General features: G+C 43.2%; 1 protein-coding gene and 1 long non-coding RNA gene across 3 annotated transcripts in view; one reads left to right on the plus strand and one right to left on the minus strand.

Annotated features, from left to right (window-relative positions):
- Positions 1-212: 212 nt before the first annotated feature.
- LOC143270589 (uncharacterized) lies at positions 213-1,000 on the minus strand. The gene is made up of 2 exons (XR_013047795.1): positions 713-1,000; positions 213-340 (listed from the first exon to the last, which is right to left on the minus strand). It is a non-coding gene; the product is annotated as an uncharacterized LOC143270589 (long non-coding RNA).
- A 135-nt stretch (positions 1,001-1,135) lies between these two features.
- The window catches only part of Baiap2l1 (BAR/IMD domain containing adaptor protein 2 like 1), a 100,552-nt gene continuing 74,440 nt past the window's right edge, over positions 1,136-27,247 (plus strand). Inside the window, exon 1 of one of the 2 annotated variants that reach the window (XM_006982661.4) lies at positions 1,136-1,504. In XM_006982661.4, coding sequence (XP_006982723.1) covers positions 1,454-1,504 — 51 coding nt within the window. In that variant the 5' untranslated portion in view covers positions 1,136-1,453. Of the gene's footprint in view, positions 1,505-12,834; positions 12,969-27,247 lie in introns of those variants that run through there. The other variant, XM_076560117.1, reaches the window with a different exon arrangement.

The following is a 27,247-nucleotide window of genomic DNA, read 5'->3' on the forward strand; positions in this document are numbered from 1 at the left end:
CTTGTGGAGACTTGATGGACATCAGTCTAGTCAACTTGGCTACTCCAGTAAGAGATTGTCTCAAAATAAAAAAAAGTGGATTGAAGAATGATGCCTAAGGTTGACTTCTTGTATAACACACACACACACACACACACACACACACACACACACACACACAACTTTTTAACAATCTTGTGATTTACACAGTAGTAAGGCATGGAATCTTAAGCTATTCTTAATGTTCTGTTATTCCAGGAGTCAGATCTTGGTGTTAATTACGTTTTTGACACACTGAAGCTTCCAAAATTGCAGGTGGCAGCCCCTCTTCTCCATCTATGTGAAGTCGTGTCCTACAGACCTTCGAGGTGAACAGAGAGGGGTCTATCAGGGAAATCCACACGTGTATGAGGAACACCCTCTTCTCACAGTCCCTCAAAGGCAGAGAGCTCAGAGGATTCGCCTGAGAAGGGCGTGGGCCTCGAGCTTTCAGGGCCAGCACCTTGTGGGGAGCACAAGACCAGAGACCTAGACTCTAGGTCCAGGTCCTGCTCTAAAAAGTACTGCAAGGGTGAGGGTGTAGGGGCGTGGCTGGAATTCTGGGAGGGCCGGGAGAGGGCGCACCAAGGCTACCCCCGCCAGCCACGGGAGAAGTATCCTGGCTCCTTGGGTCCAAGGGCTTAAGGTCCCCCGATCGATGCCTAGAGCCTGGTCTAGGGTCCACTCCACCCACCTCGCCTTGCACCGTTTCAGCCCCACTCCATCCTCGCTTCAGCACCGCCCATCAGTCTGCGAGACCGAGCCACCCGCTCAACTCTGCAGCCGGGGCTGCTACGGCCACGGCGTCCCATCTTGTTTCGGCCACGCCCATCCGCCACCTAGGCCACGCCCAGCAGGCCATTTCGAGCGGGGTAGGGGCGCGTCCCCTCCCGTTGGCCTCTCAGCACTACCCCCTCCACCACCTCAGCTGGGGCCAATCAGCCCTGCAGGCTGGCCGGGCTTCAGCTCCGCCCAACCAGCCCCTAGGCCACGCCCACCTAGCGCAACAAGTCTCTTCCCCGTGCCCGCGGTTGCTCTAACAGAGGCCGCCTCTCCCACCTCCGCGCCGGGCGGCCCCGCCCACCCCGGCTTACCCGGCATAGCCCCGCCCACCTCAGGTGGGGCTGCCCCGCCCCCTGGCCGCCCAGCCCCGCCCACCCCGCCCGCCTCAGGTGGGGCTGCCCGTCCCTTCGCAAGTCCCAGCCGCGTCAGGCTACGTTTGCCTCGCAGCTCCCCGGAGCTCGAAGCGCCGCAAAGTTTTGACATTTTTGGCAGCGGAGACGCGCGCTGGCTCTCTCCGGCTGGCGGCTGTGGCGGCGGCCGACGCTCCAGAGGCCGCTCAGTCGCAAGTCCTAGGCGCTCCCGCCGCCCGGAGTCCGGCGGCCACGAGGCCCCGCCGCGTCCTCCCGCGCTCGCCCTCCCGGAGGCTGCAGCCATGTCTCGGGGGCCGGAGGAGGTGAACCGGCTCACGGAGAACACGTACCGGGTGAGTGTGGGGCTTCGAAGAGCTGGAGACCGGAGAAGGGAGGTCTGGGACCCCCGTGGGGTCGGGGGTCGAGGCTGAGGGCGGAGGCTGGGAGGCCCAGAGACTTGGGGACTCCAGGGTTCGAGGCCAGGAACGTCCGCCCCGCCAAGCAGCTGACCATTGTCACCAGGGGGTATAGGTCGAGAATCTTTTTCACTTTTGAGATAAAGTGGGGACTTTTCATGGGAAGGATCTCTCCTCCCCCTTGGACCCTCGGAGACGCCCAGGGGACCCTCACATTTCCCGTGTGGGGGGCGGGGAGGGGGCTGGAAGACAATCTCTGGGGTCCCCGGAGTCCTTGATCTCCCCTCAGCTTCTCTTTGTGATCAGTGACGGTGCTGGTCTGACCGCTGGGACTAAACCCTTTCCCAGATCCAAAAGAGGAGGAAAAAAAAAAAAAAGAGACAAGCTCGAGTTTCCTCGAAGAAAAGAAAGCGCTCAAGAATGTAGGGGAGAAACTCCTCCGTAATTAGGAATCCATGGCCAGGTGAGCCTGGCTCCCTCAGTTCAGGGCATTTTCTAGGCTGCCAGCGAATCTGCTCTTGGGAAGACTAGAAACGCCTTCCCCTCTTGGACTCTTTCATACCGTAGCTTTTAAGTTCAGTTTGGCTTTTCTTTTGATTGTTTTTTTTTTGTTGTTGTTGTTGTTGTTCCCGCTTTGGCAGTTTTATACATGTATACGATGTATTATGATCATATTTGCTCGTGTTTGGTTTTTTTTCTACGTCGATGATTTGGGGAGGTTATTGGAGTCAGAGAGCACTGAGATTTTAATAAGAGTTGACCTAAGCTAACAGAACGCGTGGTGATTGGTCGCTTAACTTGCATGTTATGTGAGAGAATTTTTCCAGAAACAGACATGGGATTAGTGGCCAGTTTAGTAAGTTTAAGTACTTATAAATGAATTCCATTTGAAATAAGATATGCGTTTAATCATATGCTATTAATAGAATACAAAACAACTTTTGTTTTAATTCCACTTAGGCCCATTGAACCCCAGAGATTTCAAGTTCTCTAAATTTACTTGTAGCCATGGTTAAAGCCCACTCTTTGGTCATTTCTGTCGATTTTTTTTTTAATCCCTAAAATTGAATTTCTAGATTTGCAAGGTCTGAGTGAGTTTCCGAAATCAGGGGAGTTTATTGGCTTGTTGGAAAATCATTTTAAAGTAGCATGAAAATATTTTCAAAGTCCATTGAATTATACTTTCTAGGTAGACAAAGTAGACATTATTACCATTATTGTTATTTTGGAGGTCCACAGCTATGACCAAACCCTGTTCTTATTGATGTGTGGCAAATTTAGAAATGCCAGAAATTTGAATGTTAATTTAAAGCCTTATATTTGGGTTGAGATTGTTCCTACATGATCTGAACGTGGTGGGACTGGAGGTGCAGGGCGCTGACAAAGGATGTAAGTGAATCGGTCTAACTCTTAGCCTTGAGGGAGACAAGCTACTCAGATGAGAGTTAAGGAAAAGCTGTAACTGAGAGGATGTAGATTACTGTAGTTTGTGTGTGGGATCTGAGGATCTGCCTCCGGGGAGAAAACACATGAGCACTGAAGTTTCTCAGACACCGGATTGTTTATCTTGCTGGTCTGGAAAGAAAATGTCAACTTGAGACAAGCAATCAGATGCTCTGAGTAAACCAACGGCTCTTTTTCTCACTTCTGACTGAGAAATCTTGGGTGGGGTGTGTCCAAGCACATTACAGTAAGACAACTATTAACCACCTTGGCATGTCTTTTTACCCACAGAACTAGAGCAAGAGGAGAATTGTTGATTTCGTTGTTTTAGTTATCCGTATTTGTAGACATAAGGCATAGTAAATCTTTTTTAGGGTGTTTTGTTTTTCTAATTTATTTAGAGACAGGGTTTCACTATGTAGCCCTAATTGGCCTGGAACTTGATATGTAGACCAAGCTGGCCTCAGATTCAGAGGTTCTCCTTCCTCTGTCTCCTCCCAAGTGCTAGGATTAAAGGGCTACCACTCCTGGCTGGATTTTTGGTTTGTTTGGTTTTTTTTTAATCTTTGTTTTTTCCCCCTTTTTTGAGCCAGTTTCGTTTATGCAGTCTATGTAGCCCAGGCTGGCCTCAGCCTCCCCAGTGCTGGGATTGAAAGTATGTATCACCACAGTGGCTCATTTTCAGTTTTTGAAAGGATATAATAGATTGAAGATCAGAGACCAGTGCTTTATTGCTTTCCATTTCCAGGTGTTGAAAACATTTCACAAGCTTGCAAAATGTCAAGTGATTTTAACCAGCATTTCCTTGTTAGTATGTAGCCTTGGCTGTCCTGGAACTCAGTCTGTAGACAAGGCTGGCCTGAAACTCAGAGAGATCTGCCTGCCTCTGCTTCCCAAGTGCTAGGATTAAAGGCCAGCACTGCCTAGTATGTTGTTGTTGTTGTTTAATGTTAGATAGTGGGATTAAAAAAAAAATCACAGCACTAGACCGAAGGTTTCTGTATCTATAAAACAAAGTGAAGGCTGCTAGGCCATGGTTTGCCTCTAAGGACATTCACAGTTTAGTTTTACATTTCCTGGGGTGATTAGAAGCCTGAAAAGCCTCTTATTATAATCAAAGCTAAAAACAATTTAAGTGCAATATTGCAAAAATTCTATTGGCATTGTTGGTGAACGTTGTGCTTTTAAAAACAGACTTCCCTTTGTGTTACCTAGCAATCTACAGTATTTTCCTAATAGAAACAAAACCTAACCAGGTGTGATTACAAAGGCCACCTGCAGATGAGATTTAATGTCGTGCCTGTCTGGGTTTTAGTTGTGTGTGTGTGTGTTTAAAAATATATACTCGAATATCTTTTAAATAAAGAAATAAATTCTTTGGTGCAATGGGAGGTTGGTAAAGTAGTGTGATCCTCTATGCAGTATCAGATTTCCTTAAATATATATTTATACTTTGGCTTAGTTTTTTTAAAAAAATATACTTAGACAAATGATTACTGGATATCCACGCTAACACCCAAAAGGACGTGTGTTTTACTGCCTCATAAACAAATAGCATGGTAATGAGCCCTGAAATATGAAGTACTGTTGATAATCTGAGTTTAGCCAAAGATCTCAATCCCTTTCCCCATGCTTAGTCTATAGTGTGCCCATAATTCGCCCTCAACAGCTTTATTGTTATTTTGCATAGTTTCTGATGAATGCATCCTTTAGTGGATGAGGATGAAGTAAAGTTCAAAAAACTTTGCTTAAGAGGTACCACAACCTTCCTAGCAGTTAGAAATTTTTGGTTTTTTTTGTTATTGTTCTTTTTGTTTGTTTTATTTTTTCAAGACAGGGTTTCTCTGTTAACTGTCCTGGCTGTCCTGGAACTTGATTTTCAGACCAGGCTGGCCTCGAACTCACAGGAATCCACCTGCTTTTGCCTCCTGAGTGCTGGGATTAAAGGCGTGCGCCACCACGCTCAGTTCTATGTGAGTCTTATAGTGAGTGAAGAGGGAAATGGCAAAGAGGGAAGGGAACACGGGCACAGTCTTTACCGTTGCCACCAACATAGTAAGAGTCATTCTAAGAACTAAGGAGCAATGCATAGGACTTAGGGCTGTATACAGACACATGTGAAGGCTGGAGAGATGGCTCAGCATTTACTGCTCTTCCAGAATTGGTTCCTAGCACCCGTGGAGGATGACTCACAACTGCCTATATCTCCTGTTCCAGGGGATCTGATGTCTCTGGTCTTCAGGGCACCTACACTCATATGCGCACACACAAATACAACTTAAAATATTAAAAAAATAAATCATAAATCTTTAGAACAAACAAAATCAAATATACTTTTTTTAAAACAAACATTTAGCACCAATTGTAATTTTTAAAATTCTAAGATTCTAATCCTTTTCAGTCTTCACAAAATTATTTATAGTGCCAAGGAACAACTGAGAGAGAGAGAGAGAGAGAGAGAGAGAGAGAGAGAGAGAGAGAGAGTGTGTGTGTGTGTGTGTGTGTGTGTGTGTGTGTGTGTAAGTGGTGGGGAATAGAGGTCTACAACAAACATCTTCCTCTGTCACTTTCCACCTTGTTTTTGAGACATGATCTCTCACTGAGCTTGGACGTTCACCATATTGGTAGACTGGCTGGCTAGTGAGCCCCAGACATCCTCCTGTCTCTGTTTCGATTTCAGGTACACACTGCCTCCTTTGACTTTTTATGTGGTTTCTGGGGTGCTCTAAACTAAAGTTCTTCTTCTTCTTCTTTTTTTTTTTTCTTTTTCTTTTTTTTTTTGGTTTTTCAAGACAGGGTCTCAGGGTCTGTCTGTGTAACTTTGCACCTTTCCTAGAACTCGCTTTGGAGACCAGGCTGGCCTCAAACTCACAGAGATCCGCCTCTGCCTCCCGAGTGCTGGGATTGGGATTAAAGGCTGCGCCACCACCGCCTGGCCCTCTAAACTAAAGTTCTTATACTTATGCAAAAACACTTTACCTACCAAGTCATTTCCCAACCCCCCAATTTAGTTTTTAAAATAATCATACCTGGCATGGTAGCATATACCTCTAGTCCCAGCACTCAGGAGACAGAGAGAGAGGCAAGTGGATCTCTGTGAGTTCAAGGCCAGCTTGGTCTGTAAAGTGAGTTCAGGCTAGCCAGGGCTGCACAGTAAGACCCTGTCTCAAGGGGGGAAAAGTACAATAAAACGTTTCATATAAAGCGGTCAGTAAATGTCAGCTTTTCAAGAAGGCCTGTTTAACTCTCTTAAAATTACCAGTCTATCTCCCAACCCCACCTTAAGTTACTTTACCTTTCCTCCCATAAAATTTACAACTGTAGGATATACTGTGTGATATGTTTATTCATTATGTTTGTTCATCTCTCTTTCCTCCCCAACGGGAATGTGAGCCACACAAGGTAAATAGCATTGTTTTGTTGTATTTCAAGCACCTAGAACAGTTCCTGGTTCGAAGGTGTATTTGTTGAACCAATGCACAATCAATTTAAGTGTTTAATCCTTTGTTCAGGGCTCTGCTCCCTCCCTTGACATTTTCATAGAATGCTTCCTGTCATTATAACGCTACATCTACCCCAAAGGTAGAGGTGGATTTTGTGTTATCATTTTTTTTTTAAGATCTTATTTAACCCGACCCTCACCAGCTGCAGCACTCAGGAGAACAGGCCCTGCTCCTCACTTGCAGCAGAGTAGAGTGGACCCTACAGGGGTGCTGGTGATCCAGCCCTGAGGATGTGAGGCGCACAGCTGCTACAGCCTCCTTTGTCTGTGGTGTGGTGGTGGGGACGAGGAAAAGATGCCCTCCCCCTTGCCCCTACCACCTTCAGCTTTCGAGGGAGCTGACCCTCCCCTCCTTTACCAGCTGCAGCACTCAGGGAAGCAAGCCACCCACCCCCACCCCCACCCCTCATTTGTGCAGCGCATCAGAACTGACCCTGTTGATGAGGGTGAGGGGAGCCACAGGTGAACTGGCCCTGAGAGTGCGACTGGGAGATCTGGTTCTGCCCCTCATATGGCAGCATGGGCAGAGGAGAGATGCCCTTGCATCTCTCAACTCCTGAGGCACTTAGGAGAGCTGGCCCTGAGGTGGTAAGAGTGGGAGAGATGCCTCTGGGGGCAGCCCTCAGAAGAGCAGGTCTTGCACCTTTCCTGGGCAGCCCAGTAGAGCCAACCCCAAAGCTGTGAGCCTGGGAAAGCTGTCCCCCCTCCTCATCTGTCATGTGGCAGTGTGGGCAAGGGAGAGATGCCCTCCGTACCCCTTGGCCCTCACCACCTGTGACAGACAAGGGAGCTGACCCTCCCCCTTACCAGCTGCAGCAGGAAAGTGAACCCTGCTCCTCACCTAGGCAGCACACTAGAGCTGACCCTGTTGGCAGAGGCATGGGTGAGCTGGCCCTGAAGGTGTGAGAGCGGGAAAGCTGGCCATCCCTCCCCCCTTGTCTGCCATATGGTGGTGAGAGTGAGGGAAACATGTTCTTCCCCCCACCCTTGCCCCTGCCACCTGTGGTGGGTGAGGGAGCTAACCCCGCCCCCCTTACCAGTTGCAGCATTTGGGAAAGTGGACTCTGCACCTTTCGTGGTCAGCCCAGCAGAGCTGACCCTGTTGAAGGGGTGTGGGTGAACTGCCCTGAGAACATGAACATGGGTGATCTGGCTCTGCCCTTCATCTGCCATGTGGTGGTGTGCAGGGAGAGTTGCCCCCGACCTCCCTGCCTGTGAGGGATGGGAGAGCTGGCTCTGAGGTCCTGAGGGATGGGAGAGCTGGCTCTGAGGTCCTGAGGGATGGATGGGAGAGCTGGCTCTGAGGTCCTGAGGGATGGGAGAGCTGGCTCTGAGGTCCTGAGGGATGGGAGAGCTGGCTCTGAGGTCCTGAGGATGGGAGAGCTGGCTCTGAGGTCCTGAGGATGGGAGAGCTGGCTCTGAGGTCCTGAGGGATGGGAGAGCTGGCTCTGAGGTCCTGAGGGATGGGAGAGCTGGCTCTGAGGTCCTGAGGGATGGGAGAGCTGGCTCTGAGGTCCTGAGGGATGGGAGAGCTGGCTCTGAGGTCCTGAGGGATGGATGGGAGAGCTGGCTCTGAGGTCCTGAGGGATGGGAGAGCTGGCTCTGAGGTCCTGAGGGATGGGAGAGCTGGCTCTGAGGTCCTGAGGGATGGGAGAGCTGGCTCTGAGGTCCTGAGGGATGGGAGAGCTGGCTCTGAGGTCCTGAGGATGGGAGAGCTGGCTCTGAGGTCCTGAGGATGGGAGAGCTGGCTCTGAGGTCCTGAGGATGGGAGAGCTGGCTCTGAGGTCCTGAGGATGGGAGAGCTGGCTCTGAGGTCCTGAGGGATGGGAGAGCTGGCTCTGAGGTCCTGAGGATGGGAGAGCTGGCTCTGAGGTCCTGAGGGATGGAGAGCTGGCTCTGAGGTCCTGAGGATGGGAGAGCTGCTCCTGTCCCTCATCAGCTGCAGCACGTGAGAGAGTGGCCCCTACTCCTCACCTGGGCAACACAGTAGCGCTGGCCTCGATGGTGTAGGTGTGGGAGAGCTGACCCTGAAGTTAGGAAAGCAGGAGGACGGCCTGCCCCTTGCTCATTTCTGCAAGGGGTGGACTAGCAAGGGCAATGCCGGAGGGCTCACCCTGGCGATGAAGACAGGGCTGAACAACCCTGCAACTACCCAGGCCCAGAACCAGGGTGAGGAGTTGGCCCACCCCAGCATCCACCCCATCTATGATGTGCTGGAGCGTGTGAAGGGGCTGGTCTGGAAACCCAAAGCAACAGGATCTCCACCACACAGGGCAACAACAGGATATTCAAGAGGGGTCCCAGTGAGGGCCCAGCATCCATAGTGCAGCAGAAACCAGAGGCCTCAAACCAGACTCTTTGCAATGAACACTTGCACATAAAGATATATGGATAAAAGGGTTTACTGTGTGACTCACTGTGTCACACTACAGCTTCCACAATGAGATTTTTTCCTCTCTTTTTCTTTTTAATTTAATTTTATTTTATTGTAGGGGGGAGGGCAGGTTGCAAGGGCAGAGGGAGGATACGAAGGGACGGGAAATGAATGTGATTGGGATGCATGATGTGAAAGACAAAGAATAAATAAAAGGAAGTTTAGAAAAAGAAACGGAGAAAACAAGATTTTCTTTAACTTTTTATTTTATGTGTATGAGTGTTTACCTGCATGTATATATGTACATACCTGGTATCTGTATGTAGAGGCTAGAAGAAGGTGTCACATCCTCTGGAGCTGGAGTTACAGGCAGTTTTTGAGTTGCCTTGAGGGTGCTGGGAGTTAAGTCCCATCCTCTGCAAGAGCAGCGAGTGCTCTTAACTGCTGAGCCCTCTTCAGCACCAGCCAGAGGCCGAGTGACCAGCTTCAGTCATTTACTCCCATTGCCTCTGAATAGTGATTGTTTCTGGTGATGAACACATGTATACACCAAATCTAAAATGTCACTGAAATTTTCTCTTTTCTGGAAATTCATCATAGTAGACACGTTTTGAACAAACCTTTAAGAAACTGAAATGCTTTTGTTCTCTTACTGGGTAGAGCAAGCCATCTGGGCATGTGTTTCCTTGTTTATCTTCTCAGCTTGAGTTTAATGGGGAGTATGTAAGTGAAAGGGTCTGCTTGGTTTCTGGAGTGGATAGACAACTCTAGTATATAAAGCTTTAAAATGCCTTTATAAGAACCCTTTCTAGGTTTACCCCCCTTTAATCACAGCACTGGGGAGGCTGAGGCAGGAGAATTGCTATGAGTTAAGAACAGCCTAGGCTACAGAGTAAGACATTGTCTCAGAAAAGTAAAAAACAAGCGCTGGAGAGATGGCTCAGCGGTTAATTAAGAGTGCATAATGCTCTTCCAGAGGACCCGTGTTTGGATCTCAGTACTCATGTTGGATGGCTCACAACTGCCTGCAACTCCAGCTCCACGGGATCCCATACCTCCAATACACTTGGTGTGTGCACACAAACATGCACAAATACAAATAAATCTGTTTTAAAAGCCAGTAGCTTTTTTAAAAAGTAAAAAAAACAAAAACAAAAACAACTACCGTTCTGAGGTGCATTTAGTGTATTTATTTCTGTAGCTCTGTACCCTATTTGGCATCTCTATCTTTTCCTATGACTCGTCTTCTTTCAGATATCCTAAAGATAAAATGAGATTTGCAGAAGTCTGGACAACTTGCTCTTAGCTATCCAGTGACTAAAAAGGGGATGTGAGAACCCTGTGCCAGGGAACAACAGAAGGAGTTGCCAGGTTTTGAATATGAATGGGAACAGCCCAGTAATTTAGCTTTTTGTCTGGTAAAATAAAAACATAAAGCGAACAAAGAGTAGTTTGCTTTTTGCTATCAAAGCATGTTTTTGTTTGTAAGGAGTTTTACAACTAGTAACATGGCTGTGCAACATCCTTTATTGTGATATGAGGGAAGTTGGGCTCACTTAGAGTAATGGCATCCTCTGTGAGTTTTAGGGTAGCTTTTAAGTTTATATCTGTGACATTTTTCAGTACTTAGCATTATGTCTGCCTTTGCATAGACTTGCAAAGGAAACCTAGTGTGCATGGAATTAATTGTAAGGACTTGTTTTTATTTCCCCTCCAACATTCCATGTGGATATTTATTCTATAGTTACAAAGTAAAAACTACCATGAAAGCTGCACTAACATTGACTTGACTTATCTGTAACAGAGGTATTCACAAAGTAAACACTATGTAACCATTACCCAGATCAAGAAGTAGACTAAGACAGGTCTCCTGAACTGCCCTTGTGTTACCTTCGGCTCACTATATCAGCATAGGTAGTCACTCTTCTAACCTCTACTGGTATTTGCTGCTTGTGGTTATCAGGTTCATCCATGTTGGCTCATTCTTGTTGCTAGTTGATATTTTACCATCAGAATATATCAGAGGCATTTGGGTTGTTTTTAAACTTCTCCAGGATGTCACAAATAATGCTTTATAACTCTCTGGCACATGTCTAATAGGCATAGGCTGTCCTATTTCTTGGACGGACATGCACACAGGAGTAACTTGACTAAGTGTGAAGCATTTAGATCTTGAGATTTAGTAGGAAGTACTGAGTGGTTTTCCATAGTGGTTATACTGGTTGACTCCCTCAACTTCCCTCTAGGCAGCCTGTGAGAGTTCCAGTAGCTCTGTAACTTTGCCCAAAATTGGTATTGTTGGTCTTTCTTCATTTTTGCTCTCTGATTGGTTTGTATAAATGAAAAGTGGACATTCAAAATGTTTGTCCCAGGTCTACTGATGATCTGTTTCTGTGCAGGATCTCATATGGATCTGGTAGGGAACACTTATTGTCAGAGACAGAGTCAGGACCTATAGGGATTGTGGGTCTCAGGCTATATTGTTATAGTTTTCACTAAAGTAAAGCACTAACTTTATTAGAGACTACACTGCCATAGCTGAACACATTACAAAGTCTTATTATGGAAGAGATGTCCAAGACATTCAATAAGTTCTATTTAAATACACTGGAATATTTGGAATAGAATGTAGAGTTACAGTCAATTGGATTTTCTTGCTAATTGAATGTTAATGAAAGTACCTCTCTTTCTATATAACTTTTCTTAGAAATGTACAAATTTTATTGGTATGGGTACTGTAAGCTAGTCTTTAAAAGCAGTTTCAGTGAGTTACAGTGTAATCAAGAAATTTTAGTACTGGTATCTACTAAAGGAAATGTTTTGTGCCTCTATCTAATTCTCTCTCTCTCTCTCTGTGTGTGTGTGTGTGTGTGTGTGTGTGTGTGTGTGTGTGTGTGTGTGTGTAGGGGGTGTATACATATGTGTATGTTGTTTGAATCTTAGATTTATTTATTTATTTATTTATTTATTTATTTATTTTTGGCTTTTCAAGACAGGGTTTCTCTGTGTAGCTTTGGTGCCTGTCCTGGATCTCGCTCTGTAGACCAGGCTGGCCTTGAACTCACAGGGATCCACCTGGCTCTGCCTCCAAGTGCTGAGATTAAAGGCATACACTATGACTGCCCAGCCCTTAGATGGTCTTTTAATAAAAAACAAAAACAAAAAACCTGGAGCCAAATATCAGAGTGAAAGCTGAAAGATCAGAGAAGCAGAGCAGGCCACAGCCACCACCTATTACCTCACCAATTCCACAAATCCTCAGACTGAAATCTTCTTGAGTACTCACCTGAAAGGATCTCAGCTGAACTGCTTTAGTTCCTGTTTCCTCACATCTTATATACCTTTCTCCACCCTGCCTTGACTTCCTGGGATTAAAGGCATGTGTGTGCTTCCCAGTGCTGGGATTAAAGGTGTGTGCTACCACTGCCTGGCTCTATTTCCAGTGTGGCCTTGAACTCTTTGGATCTCTGCCTCCAAAGTGATAGGATTAAAGGTGTGTGCCACCACTGTCTGGCCTCTATGTCTAATCTGGTGGCTGGCTCTGTCCTCTGATCCTCAAGCAAGCTTTATTGGGGTACACAATATATCACCACGTGTGTATGCATGTATTTGGAGATCAGATGTCAGCTTTAATTACACTTCACTGTATTTTTACAGACAGCGTCTCTTACTAAACCTGGAGCTCATTGATCATGCTGGACTGGCTGTCCAGTGAGCTCTAGGAATCTCTTGTCCCTGGGTCTCCACTCCCTGAACTGGGTTTACAGACATGGTTGCCACACTTGATGTTTACATGGAGAGATCCGAACTCAGGTCCTCATGCTTGCTTGATAGTGGCTGTATCAACTAAGCTATCTCTATAGCCCAGGAAATGTTTTGTTTGGTTGTTTTGTGGGGTTTTTGTTGTTGTTGTTTGCTTGCTTGTTTTTGAGACAGGTTCTCTCTATGTAAATCCTAGGCTGGCCTAGAATTCACTATGCAGCGAGGCTGGCCTCAGAGTCATACATCAAAGACATATGCCTCCACACCTGGCCAGAAATGTTATTTTTAATTGGAGTCTTTATCCTGATTGCGTTGTAATTGTATGTACTTGAAAGCAAGTCCTGAAAAGTATACTTTTCTGCATCTCCCACAATGTTTCATATGTTTGTCAAGTTAAGATGATTTTTAAAACTATTTTTTCTCTTCTAGCAGAATATATCCAAAGTTTCTATGAAAATTCTAAAAATAAGTCATCCAGATTCTCATAATGCATAGATAACACTAACTCTTGTAGTCAACTCTTTCCAGTACATATTTCCATGTCAGTATTTGGTGCTTCATCATTTTGATGACTCTACAGTATTCTGAAATTCTTCATCATGACTTATTGATCCAGCCCTGTTGTTAGATATAGATCATTGCCAGTACTTTGCTATTAAGACACTGCAGTATAGCTTTGCAGTATAGCTGCAAATAAAGCTTTGCCCCAATCCAGGTTGATTTCCAAAAGTTAAATTCCCAGAAGGTAGCTATAGGTCCAAGGGTTGCTGCATTATAAAGCAAATATGCACCAAATAATGCTATAATATGACTTGTGTGAGTATACCTTACCCTGAATTCCAGTCAGTTACAGAGGTATTTTAAAACCACTTCCTTTATTAATCCAGAGAGAGAGAGATTTTATGTGTTTATAGTAGAAAAACACACTGTCAACACTATATAGAATATGGACATTGTCTAGTACACCTGGGATTTCATATCTACCTCTATTAGTGTAATTTATAATTTGGAACTTATTGGGTATTTACAGAGTAATCACATGGCATTGTGAACAGTCAGGCCTGTGTGCTTCTCTTCTTGTTTTCATCAGCCTAAATATAGTGTTTTCTGTTTCTCGACTTTGATTCTTCTTTTTGGTTAGTCACTGGTTGTAACAGTTACCTCAATCTTTGTGGATAAAGGTGAGACAAGTGTAAATGAGATAAAATGTTTCAGTTTTCTCTCCCTTTCCAGGGTCGGGGGTAGGGGTGGGGTTATATTGCTAGTATGTTCCCAAAACAGTGAAATAGAGGAGCAAACCTTAGAGATCTAAAGGGTTGTTTACAGGCTGGAGAATGTGCACATTTGGCCATGTTAACAGCAGGGGGGTGAGATGCCCTCCGCTTTGTTGCTTCAACTGCTTTATTTATTTGCTACTTTGGAGATTGAAAGTCCTAAAGCAGTAACAATCCCTTCACTATAAAACTTACTAGTAAGGGCTGGAGAGAGGACTCTAAGTTTAGGTCCTAGCACCCAGGACACAGCTGCCTATAACTCCAGTTCCTGGAGAGCCAACAGCCTCTTCTGACCTCCATACTCACTGCACTCACATGTACACATGTGCAAACATACACACATGATTTAAAAATAAAAAATAAAATCTTAAAAACTTCAACAATAACAACAACAACAACAACAACAAAACAGTTAAGTGGAGGGCAGCAGGAGAGAAGCTTGGCCTTTCTACACTCTTAAGTTCTTGAGTATTTACAGTTTTTGTATGAAACATTTAACATTTACTTTTTAAGAGTGTCTGTATGTCAGATTCGGGGAGGCTACTTAGCAGAGAGGACCCTAAGGATGACTGTGGCTTATAATAAGTTTTGGTTTTGCCCAATCACTGGGCATGCTTTAGTGAAACATTTTACTATTAGGATAAGAATTTGTACCGTATCAAGCAGATGAAAGAATATGATGGCTGTACTTTCAGGAGGGGAGGCTAAAATCTTTTTAGAATATGGATGAGCCTATAGAAAAATGTCTGCCGTAAATCAAACAGTGAAGGGGAAGATGAATAGGAATCTCACTTACACAACTTAATAAAACATAGCTCTCTGAACAAATGAAGATAGGTTTCTTCTGTATCCCAGAATCTAATCAATATTTATATGTATAATTCAGCTATTATTTGGCTTAAAAGGGCTTATTGGGAAATGTTATCATTTTTAATATTTTCTACAGAAAAAATATTTTTCAGTTTCAAATAACTCTGGATTTTGGAATTATAACCTGTTTTATGTTAAAAAAAATTTTAAGTGGAAAATGCTGAAGTACCACTGAACTCGATGTTGTATTTTATTTACATATCTATATCTGTATAAGATAATGATTATAAATGTTTATTTTAAAAGGTGAAGTGCAAATGTGAATTTAACAAGAAGTTGTAGATTTTCAACACTGTACACAAACTCCTTTGTTACAAAAAAAAAAAAAAAAGAAGAAGCAGCCGGGCGGTGGTGGCGCACACCTTTAATCCCAGCACTTGGGAGGCAGAGGCAGGTGGATCTCTGTGAGTTTGAGGCCAGCCTGGGCTACCAAGTGAGTTCCAGGAAAGGTGCAAAGCTACATAGAGAAACCCTGTCTCGAACAATCAAAAAAAAAAAAAAAAAAAAAAGAAGCATAAATGGGTTAGATTTGAAAAAAAAGTGTCTGTGTGTGTTGTATGTGTCAGTGTGCATGTGTATATGTGTGTGTATGTGTGAGACAGCACACCCGAGAAAGTCAGAGGACAACTTGTGGGAATTGATTCTTCCACTGTGTGGGTTCCAGGGATAGAATTTAGCTTGAGTTAGGGTTGGTTAGCAGGCTTGAAAGCAAGTACCTTTACCTACTGAGCCATCTCCTTGGCCCTGAAATGGTTACTTTTATATTTTACCAAAAGTAAGCAGAAATGGATATATAGATTCCATTTCAATTAAATATATTGGAACTGAGGTAGAACTTGCTACTTGCTACCTGTTTCGCAAGTTAACCTTTAAAGTCTTAAGATTTTTCTCATAAGTTTCACATATGGGGATACATTTGAGATGCTTACTAGTCTAAAACTACAATTGCAACAGAAGTTAAGTTAAAAATATTCAAAGTACAAACCCTGAGGCTGTTTTTAAAGTTTTTCCTGTTGCCAGTAGTTGATCTCTTTCTACGTGCATGTGTCCTAGACAGGTTCAAAACTAGTGATAACCTGGGAAAAGTATGGGGAAGTTCGTCTGGTGAGAGCACACTACCCAGGACAGGTGACAGGCCAGACAGCTGCTACTCTTAAGTGCAGAGCTGGCCTTGTGACTTATAGAAAGGTACAGGCAACAGTCCTGTCACTTTCAGATGCTTGTCAGAGTCTGGTTCCTGGGACTGCAGGTAATAGACAGTTCATTTCTGACTGAAAAATATCCTCAAATAACAAACCAGGAAAATTACAATGATAATTCCTTATACTTAAGTTCTACTGTTATGATTATTTTAATGAATTTTATCAATTGGTCTGCAAGTGTGGCTCATAGTAGAGGCCTCATTTGTCTAGCATGTATGAAGTCCTTTAGGACTTCTAAATAAATAGGGTCTGGAGAAATGGTTCAATGGTAAGAAAAGCTTGTTGTGAAAGCATGGTAAACTGAGCTCTAATTCAGTGTCCATTAAAAACCCAGGAATGGCCACATGCTTACCTATAACAGTAGCACTGTGTAGGATGGAGACAGGAGCATTGCAGGAACCACTGGCTACTAACTAGCCTAGCTCCAAGTTCAGAAGAGGACTTACCTCCAGAAAAGAAGACAATGATAGAGCAGAATACCCCATCCTCCTCTGGCCTCCATGTGTGCACAGGCACACAAACCCACTTACATTCAAGTGTTCATCGTACATCACACACGTATATGAACATGCACAATGAACAAATAGATTTTAAATAATTTGTTAGCATGAGTGTCATTACTTGGAGCAGCTTGAGGATATCGACCATGTTTGCTAGTACCTTGTATCTCTAAGTGTGTAAAATACTTTAAACATGTAAAACTTGTTTTTTTCTTTTTTCTTTCTTTCCTTTTTTTTTTTTTTTGTTTGTTTGTTTGGGTTGTGTAACAGCCTTGGCTGTCTTTGAACTTACTTTGTAGACCAAGCTGGCCTCAAACTCAGAGATCTACCTGCCTCTGCCTCCTGAGTGCTGGGATTAAAGGAGTGTGCCGCCACACCTGCCTAAAACCTGGTGTTTACTAAAAATCTATCAAACTGCATGCCCTTTGAGAAGATTTCTTCAATTAACCAATGCATCCATTGTGTTATCCCACATTTGATACTTAATAATGCCACCTTCCTTTGTTTGCCTTATGCTTCAGTTTTCTCTTCTATAAATAAAGACAATAATGTGTCTATTTCAGGGCTGAGATAGATCAGTGGTTAATAGCACATGCTGCTCCTATAGAGAACCCAAGTTCAATTCCCAACACCCATGTCAGGTGGCTCACAACTGCTTATAACTCCAGCTCTAGGACATCTGATGCCTTCTTCCAGACTCCACAGGCACCTGGACTCATAGGCACACACATATACATAATTTTAAAACAATTTAAAAAGAATGTCTATGAGGTTACTGCTAGTTCAAATGTGTTAGTAAAACAATGTCAGGCAGGTAGGTGTTCAGTTAATATTAGCTGTTTGTAGAAGTAGTGTGTGTTAACTGGACGGCAATGATGATGCAAGCATTGATTTCCCGCCTCTTTTACTACTATTCTCAGTATCTAGAGGGGTGACTGATACATGGATTGAGCTAGATAAATATTTGATAAAAGATCAGTGCTGAAATTATCAGCACACATTGCCCCTACTTTAATTAGCTACACACTCCTTCAGCAGTCTTTAATCCTTCACTGTTGTAGGACAGAGTAAGAACTCAAATATCTGTATATAAATACTGAAGATTGGTACTGATCACATTCTGGTGACTACAGTTGTTACTTGCTCCTTAACCAAGGGGACTGAGAAAGTGACAATAATAACAACTACTTGTTTCAAGTACCTGTTATCTGTTATGCTTCTACCAAGCTTACCACAAGCATCCATGCTTTCAGCTGTTTTCTAAATTACCACAGCTGTGCCAGGTCCCGTGGTCCCCACCAGAAACCACCGTGGAGACCAGAGCAACAGGATCTGCATAGCTAATAACAGGACAGCATTGCCAGCTCTTGCCCTCAGCTTTGGCCTGCCCAGTGCCATCGATTGTTTCCTTGACCTGTCCCAGAACGGTGCTACCTCTTTTGTTTATTGTTTTTATTCTTGCAGTACTAGGATAAAATCACAGCCTCCTGCATGCTAGACAGTGTTTTCTACTGAGCCATACTCCCAGATGCTCTTCCACTTGAGCTACATTCTGGCAGTCTTTTTACTTTTTCTTTTGAGGTAGTATCTCACTAAATTGCCCAGGCTGGGCTTGAACTCAAGATCCTCTTGCTTCAGCCTCCTGAGTAGCTAGGAACCCCAGGCCTAGTCCTAAGCCTTGCTTGTCTGTTCATTTCTTTGGACTTTTTTTTTTAAAAGCAATCTGTAAGAAGTTTTTGAGAAGGTGGAAATATGAAAGGAGTTGATGAGACACAAAAATTATATACTTTAGGGACTGTGGAGATGGCTCCATGGTTAAGACTACATAATGCCCTTGCAGAGAACCCAAGTTAAGTTCCCTGTACCCACACTGGTGGCTCACAACCACCTGTAACTCCAGATGCAGGAGATCAAACACCCACCGATCTCTGTGGTCAGCCACATTCACAAGTACATACCCACACTCAGACACGAGTGCATACAAATAAATCTAAAAACGCATATATTTAAAATAGATTTTCATTCCCCCATCCTTCAATCTGAGAATATAAGTAAAGATCATGAGCCGTCTTATCTAAAATTTTTCTCTTTGATTACAAGGGTGCAATTGTAATGCACATTAGAATGATCAGTCTTTTTGATGGGGACTCACTAGTTATTCCACACTTTACTGTAAGAATGGTACTTGGAAGGAACTGGTGCACTAAAACAACAAACAGTACTTGTATGAAATGAGTGTACTTGATCTGATAAAGTTCCTGTTGCTGGTAAGTACTTTGGGGGATTTCTAAACAAATTCAGCCTAGCATATAAACCAGCCTTTCCTGCAAATCCATTGTTTGCTTTTTTTCCCCCCAAGTCTTAGTCTGTCACTCTGGCTGACCTGGAACTCACTATGTAGACGAGCTAACACGGAACTCACAGAATTCCTCCTGCCTCTGCCTTCCAAGTGCTGGGATTAAAGCCATGCCTAGCTTATTGCTTGCTTTTTATACCAGGACATACCTTTTAAAAACAATAAGCAGGGATTAAAAAAAAAAAGCAACCAGGCAGGTAAGACCACTTAACCAACTGGTCTAGTGTACTCCTTCAGAGTATATTTCCATTGACAGTTAAAACCCTTGAATTACTAATTTATTAATTCTTTAATGTCTGCCTTCAAAAAACTGTTTGGGTGGGTGTGTGTGTGTATGCAATGACACACTTTTAGAGGTTAGAGGACAATATTCTGGAGTTGGTGCTCTCCTTCCAGCTTGTAGGTCCCAGGGATCAAACTCAGATTAGGGGCAAGCCCCTTTTACCTGCTGAATCATCTCACTGGCCCCCATATATAACTTTTCTGTGATAAATTTATATATTTCAAGCAATATGCGAGTAACATTTAAAATGTTTGTATGTATACAGTGTGTGTGCATGCATGTGTGGGCAGTGTGTGTGTGTGTGTGTGTGTGTGTGTGTGTGTGTGTGTGTGTGAGCTTGAGTGCATGTGAATGAGTCCAGTTGTGTGTCTACCACCACACACACATGGAGATCAGAGGACAGCCTCCCATCCTGACTTTTCACCTTCTTTGGGACTGGTCTCAGTACATTGGGATTGTGGACACTGCAGTGCACGACCAGCTTTCATGCTGGTTCTGAGGGTTCAAACTCAGACCTTCTCTCTTGTACTGCAAGTAAGTTGACCTTCTGGGCCATCTCCTAGCCCAATATTTGCGTTTTTTACTTTCTCCATCTTCATTTGGATTGCCTTGGTATTTTTCATACCCATTTCTCTGTTTGGCCTTGCAACTGGAATTCTCTTCATTCATCTTTGTAGATGAATGGACCTAGCATAGGGCCAAGTTTGATGTGGGCTTCTAATAAAGGTTGCATAAGTGGCTGGTTTTTAATATTGTTTTAAGTATCTCAATGGGAAGAATTTACAGAGTTAGTAGGATGAAATTTAAGTGTTCTCCAGTTCTTGTCATGATCCGTTCATTCTCATATTTATTTTTATTTCTGGAAAATACCAGAAATTTTCAGCTCTGGTTAAAATGTTACTTTCACATTTAAAGTTATATAACTGACGATACTGTACTTTAGACTAGGAATCCTTGCATTCTTGTTCTTTCCAATGAAACAAACCTCTACAAATAAAGCAGTAGTGAAGACTACTGTTGAAGTTGGAATTTTGAGTAGTTTTTATCTTAGTGATTTTATATATATATATATATATATATATATATATAGTTATAGTTATAGTTATATAGTTATATATAGCTGTGTGTAGTTACATAGCATTACAGACTCTTCTAAACTAAAACTTGGTATAATCACCTGTACTTGAATCATGGAGAAAGAGGCTTAGAGTAATTCTTCCCTGACATAAATATTAAAGTCTAATGTTTAAAGTAGAATGCAATTTTCTAGACTTGAACCAGATGTCAGTCATTCTTTTGTTCTTTGGTGTACTTCTCAGACAGTTATGCAGTCAGAATACCTGTGCATGCCTCTCCAAGTTACTTTGGTTATTTAATTTTCATCTGGGGGACAGTGCCTCACTAGCCCAGGCTGGCTTTGAACTCTCAATTTTCCTGCCTGTCTCCCAAGTGTTATCATTATAAGGCACAGAACACTGCACCTGACTGTCTCCATATATTTTGTTTTTGTTGTTGCTCTTTTTAATAAAAATCGTGTGTGTTTGTGTGTGTGTGTGTGTGTGTGTGTGTGTGTGTGTGTGTGTGTGTGTGTGTATCAGAGGACAACTTCTGGAAACTGGTTCTCTCCTTTGTACTTTGTGTGTCCCAGGTATCAAACTCAAGTCATCAGGCTTGGCTGTGAGCACCTTCACCTGCTCAGCCATCTCACCAGCCTTTGTTTGTTTTTAGATCTTACTTAGCCCGAGCTCCTGGAACTCACACCATTTAGACTATGTAGCCTTGAACTTGCCATGATTTTTTCCTGGGTGCTGGAATTACAGATGTGCCCCTGCACATCCCCCATGTTTTTAAAAAAAAATAATTGAGAACCTAGACTTTATATATTAGTATGATGATTTGAATGCTCTGAAAAATAATTTTCTTGGCAGCCGTGAAAATTTTACTCAAAAGGTAGGAGCAGCTGTAGGACTGCTTTCTCATTCCCGCCTCTGTGATGGAGGACCCTCTGATTTTGTTGAGCTTAACTTCAGGCTTTGTTTCTAAACAAGTAGGCATGGGGGAATTCCTCACAGCAGCTATCTGTTTCTTTATTGTTTTTTTGAAGCCTGGTCTCATGGCTAGCCTTGAATTCCTGATCTTAGTGCCTCCACCTTCCATCCAAGTGCTGGGATTACAGGTCTACACCAACACACCTACTTTATGTGGTGCTGGAAATGAACAAAGCAAGGTATGCAAGCACTCTACCAACTCAGCTGTGTACCCATCCCTAAAATCTGTTTAGACAGTTGAATAGAAGTTCATGGAAACTGAATTGCACCTGACGATAGAGACCTTGTGTTCTGGGTGATCACACTGGCTTCTGATTTTTCTCCTGATTGTTGGGAATATCGGAGCCTAAGAGGTGCTCCTTTTACTGCTCACGAACATTCTTCTATAACAGAAGACTGTCCCTGTCCCCTGCCCCGGCAGCTTCTTCCCGCGCAGGCCACGCGGCTAGGGACAGATCCATGGGAGCCTGTAGGCCCCTCCTACGTGACCTCTGCACCTAGAAGGACTATTTTTGCAGAAATAATTCTGTGTAACCAAAGCTGGATTACGGAAGAAGGAAAATGATGTTGAAGTTATAATGAATGGTCAATGGAGGGTTTCTCTGGGAGCTGGATGTTTCCTATGGAAATTCCCTTTATAGAAGGACACAGTAAAGGTTATATTTTCCTGGAAACAAACACCTCCTCCACTCATAGCTGGAAAGACAGATGCTCATCCAGTAGATCTGACTCAAAATGGATGTGTTACCACTTTCTGCTAATGGCCCAAATTGATTTTTACCCTGGGAGAGGCAACTGCTGCAGACAGTGACATGGGCATAAACACTTTATAGACTGGGAGTACTTTCTGCTCATCCTGAACCAGTGTTTACTAGAACAGTGGGTGACCTCATCTTGAGACATCTGACTTGAATTGGGGAGACAGCTCAATAGGCAAACATGAGAATCTAGGTTTGATCCACAGAACACACATTTTTTTTTCTATTTGTTTGTTTTGATTTTTTTTAAAGGCTACAGGAAGCCTCTTTTTTTTTTTTTTTGACTATGCAAGCACTCTACCACTGAGCTAAATCTCCAACCCTTGTTTTGATCTTTTTTCATTTTTATTTATTATTTATTTTTCTATTATCAACTTGATGCAGTATAAATTCCCCCCCAATGCCATTTTTTGAAGGAGGGAGGAGGTCTTAAATACAGGTTTACAGCACAATGGGAGAACCCTGGAGGGCAGAAGTTCCAGAAGTTTGCTGCTGATGTTTTACAATCTTGCATCTAAGCTGTTAACGCCCATTATGCAGGATACACAGACAAGGATCTTTCCTTAAGCATTCAGGAGGGTAGAACCCGGCAGGGAATTAGTACAGGGAGGATATCAAGGTCAAGGTCAGCAAGCAAGGCAACAGTTACCCAAAAAGGGGGCCAGGGCCCTACAGGTCCCCCTTTTACTAAAAAATGAGCTTCTGACTTAGGTTGCATGGGACGTCAGCAGGTCACCTTACCCGTCATGGAGATGCCTGCAGAACACACATTTTAAAAAAAACAGGCATGAAGGTGCACACTTGTAATCCCAGCACTGGGGAAGGAGAGATGAGCAGATTTCGGGGCCTCTCTGGCCAGCTGTCTAGCCTAATGGGCCCCAGGCTAGTGACAGACTATCTAAATAAATTAAATTAAATTAATAAGTAAATAAATAAATAAATAAATGAGGTGGGCATTATCTAAGGAATGCCTGAGGTTGTTCTCTGACCTTTGTATGTATGAAGAGAGATCATGCGCTGCGTGTGCGCACGCGCACGCACACACACACACACACACACACACACACACACACACACACACCACAGCTAGATCATCTATCTGTATGTGGACTGTTTAGCTACAACAAAGGAATAAGCAAATGAATTGTGCCATCTCATAGCATTAAGGATGAATCTTTAACAGTCAAAGTGATTTTTTTAAAGCTGTCAGTTTCTTTTGTTTTTTGTTTTGGTTTTGGTTTTTCGAGACAGGGTTTCTCTGTGTAGCTTTGTGCCTTTCCTGGAACTCACTCTGTAGCCCAGGCTGGCCTCAAACTCACAGAGATCCATCTGGCTCTGCCTCCGGAGTGCTGGGATTAAAGGCGTGTGCCACCACCGCCCGGCTAGTTTCTTTTGTTTTTAACATACTTTTTGAAGGAGTCATATGTGCTATGGTGCATATATGGACGTCAAAGGACAACTTTCAGGGATCCTTTCTTACCTTCCATCATATAGGTTCCAGAGATTGAATTCAGGTCATCAGGCTTGGTGGTAAGTGCCTTTATCCACTGAACCATCCCCCATCCCTCAAAGGGTTCTGTGTTTGCTTCTTTACTGTGTTGTTTTTTAAGCCTTTATGGAGTTACAATTTATGTAATATAAAATTCACTCATTTAAAGTATGCACACTTTTCATGCCCGTTTTTTTTTTTTTTATTTCCAGTTCTAGGCAACCAATACTGTATTTTCTCTCTATCGATCTACCTTTTCTGACTTGACTTGGTAGTGAACAGCTGTAATCCCAGCACTCTAGAAGCTAAGAGAGGAGGATTGCAAGTTTGAAGCCATCATGGGTTACCTAATGAGATCCAAGCCAACCTGGGCTATATAGTGAGACCAAATCTCAAAATAACAAAAAATGAATTATTTCATACAGAGTCTTCTTCATCTCTGGCTATTTCATATAAATGCCAATGTCCCTGCCTCCTCTTCTGTCTTTCTGGCACTGCAGATTGAAACCAGGGCCTACACACTAGATAAATGTTATACCTTGGAGCTGCCTCCCTAGCACAATATGTGGTCTTTTGTGATTGGCTTCTTTGCTGAGTGTAATAGAATTCATCCATGCTGGAGTATTGTGTTTTACTTGATACCTTTTAATGGCCAAATAATATTTCATTGTATGAATATACCACATTTTGTTTTTATATTTACTAGTCGATGGGCATTTGGATGGTTTCTAATAAGGTACTCTGTTTTAAGAGACACATTATTGCCTAGGTAATAAGGTGATTTAAATGACAGGAAGGACACAGGGTTTGGAAGCAAAATTCACAAGGAAAGCCCTGGTATTTTCAGATTTTGCAAGCCTGTTAATCCTTAGTAGATAGAGGGCAGAGCCTTGTAGCTTTTATGATTCTCTAGTGAAGCTTTTACTTTGAGTTAATGAAGTTGCAAGCAGTGGCCCCATTATCTCATGCTTGATCTTCATGGCTAATTGGCCCACTGGGCCATTGTGTCTGTAGTGGTTGTGTTCAGATGTGCCTGTGGAGCTGAAAGGACAGCAAGCAGGGAATCCAGCATGAACACATATATCTCTATATACCGAGTTCCAAAACTGCCGCCTCATTCACTGTGGGACATTGAGGGTTGGCAGTGCTCCTCTTCCTGGTAATAGCGATGCAGTGGGGCTAAACTCAGGTCCTTGACCTTAATTCACATGTACTTTCAAATACGGTGACCGGGAGTAAACAGATAGGTAATAGCGTGTAAATAAGGACAAGCTCTTGAAGAAAGACCCAGGAGCACAGCAAGAGGGAAAGAGGCAGCAGGTGCTGTTGCCTGTGGGAAGAAGAGAGTCAGGGTAGGTATCTGAGAGGTGAGCTGAGACCCAGTGGGCCTGGTGTCCAGAGCCAGAGCCCTCAGCTGGGGGGAGGAGCGAGTACAATTCCCCATGGAGACTTGCAGCTTATGAAGAACCCGAGCACAGTGGCTGGGGTGGTGGAGTTTCAGTTGCAGGAATGCCCAGTGTGAATTATCTCTTCCTCATGCCCTGCTGCTAAAATGACAAAAATCAAACTGAAAATAAATCCATCAGATTTTTCCAGGAACTATATTAGATTGTGTTTCTCCTTCTGAATAGATGTTTTTAGATGTGTAGTTTGGGGTTTTTATTTGTTTTTGTTTTGTGGTGCTAGGGACGAAACCCAGGGCCTCATGTATGTGAGATAAGCCCTACCAACTGAGATAGAACTCCGGCTTTTAATACCGACATTGGAGACGGCTTTTGGAACTTTTGTCGCAGTCCTTGCCCTTTACCTATCAAGTGGACAAACAGTATGATAATTGAAAATATTGGCAAAGATGTGGCAAAATGGTATTTTTGTGTAGCAGTTATAGGGGTATAAATTGCTGCAGTCACTTTCTTCCAGTTTGGAGGTCTATGAGGTAAAAATCTATTACATACTCTGTGTCTCAGAAATTCTGTTTTTACATAAGTTCTTACCCCTGCATATAGGAGGCATGTAGTTTATTACTGCATGATTGGTAGCACAAGCTTGTAAGAATCAACTTGTCACTCAGTGAAGGAATAGATGAACAGAATTCAATGTTTTTATATGATGAGTATGTGTGCATATGTATGTGTATTAAAAAGTGAAAAAAATGTGGTTTTTTTTGAGACAAGGTTTCTCTGTGTAGCTTTGGTGCCTGTCCTAGATCTTGCTCTGTAAACTAGGCTGGCCTCAAACTCACAGAGATCCTCCTGGCTCTGCCTCCCAAGTGCTGGGGTTAAAGGCATGCGCCACCACTGCCGGGCTGTGAAAAATGTTTTAGGGAGCTGAGTTATTTTGGAGGTGGTGAATGAGCACTGTAGGGCTGGAAGGTGACGTGGTCCCCAAGTATCACAGTGATACCTTGGTTTTGTTAAGGCCTTTCAGCTGATTAGATGATATCCACCCGGAATTGAATTTGCCATCTGTTAGTAGATATTAACCATATCTACAAAATACTTTTGTGACAATTTCTCAGTTAGAGTTGACTAACTGGATACTGTAGCTTATCCAGCGGAACACCTAACACTGTCACAGTGAGATATTGTTTGTAGAAATATACTCAGTCCACATATATCCATGTGGCCTGGTCTCAGAAGCATAACCTTGAATAGAAAGAAAGAGATAAGAGTGAAATGAATTGGATTATACCACAAATATTTTTCTCATTAAATATTGTTTCAAAATATAAAGCAAAAACATCTTTCTCATGACTGATATATGTGTATATAAAGGTATAAAAGATAGATTAGAAAGTTATCAGTAGTCTTGATTACAGATTCCCTGTGGATTAGCATAGGGCCCTTAAAGCACCCAGTGATTTTTGTCTGCAGTAGTGTAGCTTCCAGCAAACAGGCCCATGAAGACAATGTTAACTTTAGTAAATAATTCCTGTCAGGACTAAGTGAATGTGGATTTTTTCTTCTTTTATACCTTTTTAAAAACATGTATTTGGGTACATGTGCACACATGTGTGAGGTCAGAGGACAACTTGCAGGATTCAGTTCTTCTACCATGTGGATTCTGGAGATCAAACTCAGGTCAGTGGACTTAGCAGCAAACATCTCTCTCTACCTGCTAAGCAAGCCATCTTGCTGGCTCCAGATTCTTCTTTTTCTTCTTCCTTTTGTTCTGTTTTCAGTGAAGAAGAAACAAAGGAGGAGATTAGAAATACTCAAGAATGAGTATGGTACCGGATGGTGGTGGTGCATGCCTTTAATCCCAGTACTCGGGTGGCAGAGCCAGGCGGATCTCTGTGAGTTCAAGGCCAGCCTGGTCTGCAGAGTGGAGATCCAGGACAGGCACCAAAACTAAACAGAGAAACCCTGTCTCGAAAAACACACCACAAAGAAAAGAATGAGTATGGATGTTAGAAGGTTAATTATAGTCATAAAAAATGGGTAGTAAGAATCTAAGAAAATATCAAAAAAAATACTGTAGATATTTCCATAATTTCTCATAATGCAGTGCTCTGACATCATGAAAGGCATTTTTATCTCAGTTTATTTCACAATGTACTTGAAGAAATTTTTGAGGCACCAGATGAATGCAAAAGTTGATAGTGAGTCCTCCAGCTGCCCATTTGACCTTTACTAAGGTTTAAAATGTAATGTCTCAGAGTTCCTGAATCTCATCTGTAAAGTGGGATAGCTAAAAACAATGAAACTGAAATCAAATAAGACCCCAGTCAATGCTGGGTATAGAGCCAGGAATAGAACTCCATGAGTGTTAACAGCTATTTCCCATGAAAAAAATAAAAGAATCAGAGCCTCTCAGCCG

This window comes from Peromyscus maniculatus, chromosome 23 (genome assembly GCF_049852395.1).
Source record: "Peromyscus maniculatus bairdii isolate BWxNUB_F1_BW_parent chromosome 23, HU_Pman_BW_mat_3.1, whole genome shotgun sequence".
NCBI lineage: Eukaryota > Metazoa > Chordata > Mammalia > Rodentia > Cricetidae > Peromyscus > Peromyscus maniculatus.